At 38.2% G+C, this 7,143-nt stretch overlaps 1 protein-coding gene across 1 annotated transcript; it reads right to left on the reverse strand. All coding sequences in view use genetic code 11, as the record gives it.

The window, feature by feature from the left end:
• Positions 1-636: 636 nt before the first annotated feature.
• Positions 637-942, reverse strand: EGR_03419 (hypothetical protein; the record flags this gene model as incomplete). Its single annotated transcript, XM_024492668.1, has 1 exon — positions 637-942. The coding sequence occupies one exon, from the start codon at positions 940-942 to the stop codon at positions 637-639; it is 306 nt and encodes a 101-aa protein (XP_024352801.1).
• Between the last annotated feature and the right edge of the window lie 6,201 nt (positions 943-7,143).

A 7,143-nucleotide genomic window follows, 5' to 3' on the forward strand; every position in this document is an offset into this window, starting at 1 on the left:
ATTCATGAATTGTATCCTGTTAGCACACGCATTTATTTTTAAACGATTAACTAAAAGCAACCCTGTATGTTCAGAATGTGTGTCTACCAATACGATAAAGGATACAAGGGAAGCATAATGGACTTCTAGATGTAGGGAGCTCCACAATTCCAACTACATCTATGAATCTGAGAAACGTAGACCTAAGGCTGTGGCTGACTAGGAAAAGCAGAAAGACAGTTGGGAACGCCAAAAATAGTGATTAAATTTGCCCGCCAGCACCCTACTTAACGTCAGCCTTCAGTTTAGGCAAGCCTAACCTGGGTGAATGCTCAAGCAACTGTTCACAGTAAAGCGTGTAGCAAGTACTCAAACTCTCGTTTTCTTAGCCTGGCAAAGAGACTATATCGTGAAGCATGAAGTACAAAAGATTGAGCAGAATAATATGTAAGCTTGTTTGTGACAAAGAGTAGACATTTGCATTAGACCACATTAACAATGTAGAATGCTAAGGAAGTAGCAAAAATGAGTTACAATGTAAACTGTATGGCCAAAAAACAAGAAATTATCAGCAAGCAAAATCGTCACCAGACTCGATTCTAGACTAAAGTAATGATAAAGAGCCTGTTTGCGCTTATCAGATGTTTTCCGAGCTCTTCATTCACCCTTGACCTTATGATCACCTGGGCGCATGTCCTGGAGTTCCCCCTCCACTACTTCGGTGCCAAGGCTAGTCAATTGGTTCCACCCATGCAGGAAGGTGTCTACATCCTTCAGTGCCTCCTCCTCGTTCACTGCACGCTTCTCCGCCTCGAACTCTGCCTCAGCCGACTCCACTCCGCCCACCTCGCCCACTGCCTCTTGGAGAGCAGCAAAGAAGTTCTCGTCAGTAGGGTCCAGGAACTCATCCGTCTTTGCATCGGAGTTAATGTTGGTAGAGACGGTGGCGGACTTTTGGAGCATTTCGTCAGAAGCAAGCACAGATGCTCCACCGACATCTGCATAATTGCTGCAGCGTGTTAATTCTTACTCAATTTGTAATTTCGTCTGCAAGGACTCTTTACTTTCCAGGGACTTATTCACCCTCTTGATACTATGAAGTTCCACTTATACTATTTCTGTTAACGACCTATTAGTCCCTCTGCAGTTTTACATCAAAGTTCACACTTGACTCGAGCATTTTCCACTATCTTTAGAGAAAAATTCGGGCGCCAAGATCGTGGTAGCAGTAAATGAAGGCCATTCCCGATTTCGTTATTTGATAACCAAACTTAACCCTTAAAGCAAGAAAGCGCATAAAGACATTTCAGTGGTAACGAGTTCACTTATTTATAAATAAAAGGCTTGACCTCCTTGTGTGCAAGAATTTCAAACTGATTCTGTCAAATTACCTGATTTAGCAACTAATTTATTTGTATAGCAACTTTGAGTAAAAATACAAACAGGTGCGTAATGAGAAGATCTAGTAACTATTGCACATTTTTCTAATTTCTGTAAAACGTTTGATGTGTCCCACTTTAAAAAAATTGGTAACAGAATTTTGGTCATCTAAAGGAACACATACTGGGCAATGCACTGTCCTCCTAAGTTTATTTATGTTTAACTTTTGCAAAGTTTATGCTTTGTAGTAGGGCTTTGGCTCACTGAAATACTGCATTCGATAGATGGTTTAATCTTGACAATCCTTAATTTTTTAATAATGCATAGGCCCTTTTTTATAGTTTTTCTTTAAGACTTTACAAAACTAAAAAAGGCAGCCAAATATCAAGCAGGTTTAAAAATAAGTTTAAAAGGCTGGAATTTTTGCATCATTGCATTAGATGCCCAATTTCATTTGTTTTCGTGTATCTTAGATGCAGGCTATTGCAATGCCTCGATTGTTTTCTAACAATGAAGGCCAATTCAAAATTTCAAAATTCGTGCCTCACCAATGCCGAGGGATAAACCACCATCGCACTGCATAGTAGTTGTTTCTCCTTCTTTCTGTGTGTCTGAATTACTAATGCTGTCATAGTATTATGAATTCTTCCGACTTCAGAAAGGGCTTAAGATGCTAAAGTATCGCATTTTTAAATCCACGTTTGTCTAAGTACTTTCTACTTGTCGCAATTTTCGTCAGAGTATAGGTAAGCAATTTGCAAACAAACGTAGTCTTCCCCATTAAATTTTCGACATTATAAGGAGATTTAATTCATAGCGTCTATTTTTTCGTATTTTTATCGCTGAATATTATTGTCTCTTACTCAAACAACTTCGCAATTTAAGAGGTTAAATACAATTGCGTTACCGGTCAGTTTTAAAATGTTTAGCTCTCTAAGGCAATACATTTGACAACCAATCTTACCCAGGCAGAATATGTACATATTATACACAGTATACCTCGAGACTACTGACATGGCCCGAAGGCCACCCCACCTAACGAAGGTACAAAGTCAGAGCACCTGAGCGGTATTTACACTAAAACCGAGTCTTAAACAAACAACCATCATATTGCACAGTCCATCTCCTCCTCCTCCTGCTCCCTCCTCGCCCCTCCTCCTCCTCCTCCTTTGATCGTCGTCCCCGTCGCTCATCTTAATCAACATAATTACAACGCAATCAGTTCCGTTAGAATAAAACCTACGAACCATCCGTACCAGTCATCGAATGTCCATGCAGGTAAGGCGATACTTGGCCGAAATGCTACTGCTACAGCTTAGAAATTCTATAGAATTTGCAGTTTCGTCCTCTATGGGAGGTGGACTTAAGGATGGGGAAATATGTAAGTCATCACCCGTGTCAATGTACCAGTTAGAATACTGACCTAAAAGAAAAGTCATAAAAATAAACGGGATTTAGCACAGTTTCGCGAGAGTAGGGCTTGAGACATATTTCCCCTAACCACGTTGTCGTAACTTTAGAGCTGCTTAGCCATGTATGTCTGAGTTCTCTTTAGGTGGTAGAAAGTGAAGGATGTGTGGCAAGTTTACATATTTGATATCCTCATACAGTACACTTGACAGCTCGGTAACTTGGTTTTCCAGATGTGCCACGTTCAAGGCTGGTGCCGCTTCCTTTTAACCGGCCTTCCTCTCGACCATGTAACCAGGGCAGTTGCCAAAGTTAGACGCCATTTGCAGCCCTCCTGTAATAAGTAGTCACCATTTCTCTCATCCGCAGCATATGCTCTTCTTCTGGTAGCTAAGTTTTACGACTCAGTAGTAAAAATCATGTCATATATCCTCCCAGATCCGGTTTACTCTTCTGTGTCACTAATGTAGTGCGTCAAGCCTTCCCTAAAGACGAAAGAAGACATAATTCTCGGATACTGACAGTTGAAACACTGGAGCTTAATGGAAGGCTAGCCTCTTCGCAAAGTTACAGTGATGGAGCACCTAAGTAACCCATTTACCAAAACAGAGTGTTCGACAAACAATCAAATATTATTTGCTGCATATGCCACTCCTTTTAGCGTTTTTCATTAAAATGCAAAAACAAATCAAAAACAACTATGTACATTCAGCCCTAGGCAAGATTGATACCTTGTTTGTATTAGCCTGCCATTGTACTTTCGCCTCCAGTCGCCCCGCAATCCTTCTGTTCGACAGCAATTCTCTCTTTACTTTATTATTGCGACTTCTTTTGATTTCAGTTAGGACTCCGGCGCTGTTACATATTTTTTTAGTATTACTTAGTTTAAGTGGTTATAAGGTTATTGTGACATGGAAGTGCCTGACTAATCAAACTTAACAGTTTATGGGGGCTCATAAACTTAAAGAAAATAAATGTTTTTTGTAGAGTTGTTAAATCCATCTTGAAATTTCAAAGTAAATGAATTAACTTAACTATGATGTCCGATTTTTTAACTCTATGTTTCGGTAATGGGATCACTCAGGTAATCCACCATAGCAACCTCGCCCGGCCATGCCAGTAGTCACAGGCTCTGCACTGCCTCAAAAACTTGTAATCCGCAATAACAATAGGTCTTCTTTCTTTTTCTGGGAAGTCTTGATGCAATACATAAATAAAGAGAGAAATTTTTTTAGAAATCCAACACGAAGAAATTGAACTTTAAGATGAAGTGCGACATGATCGAATTTATTGTATGACAAAAAATCGGAAGAACTTATTTTCTAATAAAATAACAGGACCGCTTTAAGGAATAGAAATTGAGTTATATAGGTACGGAGTATGTATTGAGCATTTAAAAATGGGGTAGAGTGATAAATGTGCTGTTCTGTATTGATTTATTGGTGTGATCGATTAACAAATGAGTGGAAATTGGAAAGGAATCAACGGCGGTCTTAGTGGATCGATTATACACGTCCAATGAAAAGGCAAATATACAATTTACATTTCACAGCAAATGCTAGGCCTTTTTGACCCTTGCAACCAGTGAAATGATAGGCCATGCTTCAGTATTACGACTGCATTTTACTTTAGGGAAACTCGGGGCACTACAATATTTTATGATGATTTTTATTCATCATAAAATAATTATGGCTTGTAACTGACTCACCAGTAAAACTTCACAGTTTGTGAGTGCTCACAAACGAAAGAAAATGGCTGTGTTTATATTAGGAGTGGTTAAATGCACCTTGACTTTGTAATGCTTTGGTTGTTTGTTTAAATTTCGGATATTGCAATGAGGCTACTTGGGTGCTTCGCCATGTCATCTCGGCAGCCCCAAGCCAAGTCAAATATACATTTTACCTGAATATTAAGGCCTCTTTCGTCTGCAAAGGAGTCTCGAGCACTGCATAAATATATGAGGAGAATCTAACTAAAAACCAAGACATTCCTATCATTTATTTTTATAAAATTGGTGTGAAAATGAAGCACAACGTTATTCAAATTACTACCTGACAAATTGCCAAGGGAATCAAATTGCTAATCCGGAAAAAAATGAAAAAAAGTGCTGTAGCTTAAGAACACGGAGTGATCAATTTAGCAGATAAAATGATTGGGTGTAGTCAATTAACCAACGAGTGAAGAATAAACCGACTGCGATCTTCATGCATCTATCATAAATGGCCAATGAATAGGTAAATGTGCTCTTTGCACTTTCGAAGAAAACGGTAAATACAATTAACGCATTTTGAGCCCATCCCAGTCGCTAGATTACAATAGTGTATGCCTCCACCGCTATGTGGTCACTTTTGGTTAAAATTAAAGCAGATCTCACACTATAACTGTGAGAAAGCATATTCGTTCAAATAGGCTTTGCCAAAAAAACATTTCACAATCACAGAGATCAAACTTTACAGAGCTTAAGTGAATGTAGCATAATTCTATATCAATTTAGCGAAGTGAAGCTATGACAGCTCTTACAAAGCATTCATCAATGATATGAAGGTTTAACAAAATTGATGAAAATACTCTTAAATAATTATCTGATGAGGAACACAACTTTAACTTATTTAATGCAAAAAGATAACAGAAGTGTCTATTTTCTTCTTCTGTGGTCAGTCGCTTAATTGTAAACAGAATAAAATAAAGCTGCAAGCAACACCTTTTCTGATAGACCGGTTAGCTAATTGAACAAGTTCCTTTTTTTACCTCACTTTACTTCTCCTCACCGATGTCTCAGTTAATGGGCAAATTGTCACAGTCCAACACATGCGTTAGTGCCTAAAAAAACTAATGTATATTGTTGAGACCCAATACTAGGCCCTTTATGCAGCAAAGCTGTCATGCTTTCCACTCATGATTTTTGATAGCTAGTTCATTTAATAGTTTTTCATTACTACCTAGAACTCATACCGAGACGGCTGACCATGCTTTAGAAGCAATCATACAAAATCACAGCGGGAAGCAAAATTGCTTTATATTTGGAAATATTTAATTTTCAAAAACACTACTTTTCAACTGATGTGTAAGAAAATAACAATGTTAATGCAACGGTGCTATGAAGCGTAGATGCGCTACAGTCGAACACAGATACATCTGACCCTGCCCTGCTTGTAAAGTGTTGCTTGAACTAAGCGAATGTAGTTTAACTTTTTCTCCTTTACTAAACGAATTCCCTTTGGTGCCAAAGCTGCTGAAGGTAGCCTCTTGCCACGCGTTTCGCATACGCTCTAAAGGGGATGCAGCCTGCTGTGGCAGAGGCTACCATACGAAAATGGTTCCAATTAAAAATGGAACTTAGTAATGATTCACCTAAAGAGAAGGGGATCACAGTCAGCAGGATCCTTTATTCCTATTAGCCACAAAAAATTTCAAATAGCTATTAAGAATAACTGAATCAAAAATGTTTAGTCATATTTAATGTGGGTAATGGCAAAAATATTCGCACCTGCAACAAGTGATTGAGGAGGGTCGTGAAAACAAAAGATCAACTGATGAATGCGAGTTTCCTTTTTATTATTTGAAAACATGCGAACAGGGAATTCCATACCCGATTTTACGTTATTTTACCCACGACAAGTTTTTTTCACCTCTTTTCCCGTATTCCTCCAACAGTAATGCTCCACATTATTGCCGCAAATCATTAGTATCGTAACAGTCGAAAGGGTTCAGACAAGTGGAAAATAAGAGTGACATAGAAACAAATTTGGCTATGTCCAAGTTTGATTTCAGTCTGATTTCTAAGGACACATTTTCGAATAAAAGGACTGTTAGTATTTAGCTTGCGCTCTGTTGATTACGGAGTATGAAATGTAATAGTAAATTGTCTAGGAACCAAATATTGGACATAAGAATTCTTTTCACAGTTATTTTGTCTTTTTTATAAAAACTACCATAAATTGCTTGCTTTCCCTGTGTTTATAAAGTCACACCACCACAATTGTTAAAATAGATATTACTTTAAGCCTATTCCTTTGAGAGGATTTATGGAACCATGGATAGTTTAATGATACATCGTTTACTAATTTAGCAATATTCTGCTTATCTTCCTCATATGCTATACCTGATGTCTGATTTCGGTTTTGATTTTCTTATTTCACAATTTATTTACTCTAAGTGCAACTATGGAGACCAGCAAACGGGTGAGTAATACAAATGTTTAGTGAGTATTTTGCATTGGTCGGATTTCTGTGACACATGTAACATCCAATTTCACTGAAACTTCGCTGTGTTTCAATTAACCATGGAAACATTGCCACGGATTCGAATGCATGTTGGGCTCTGCAATTTCCTCCCGGACCTATTTACATTTAACTTTGGCAAAGTTAGTGTCTT

The sequence above is a fragment of the Echinococcus granulosus genome (genome assembly GCF_000524195.1).
Source record: "Echinococcus granulosus chromosome Unknown EG_S00018, whole genome shotgun sequence".
Lineage (NCBI taxonomy): Eukaryota > Metazoa > Platyhelminthes > Cestoda > Cyclophyllidea > Taeniidae > Echinococcus > Echinococcus granulosus.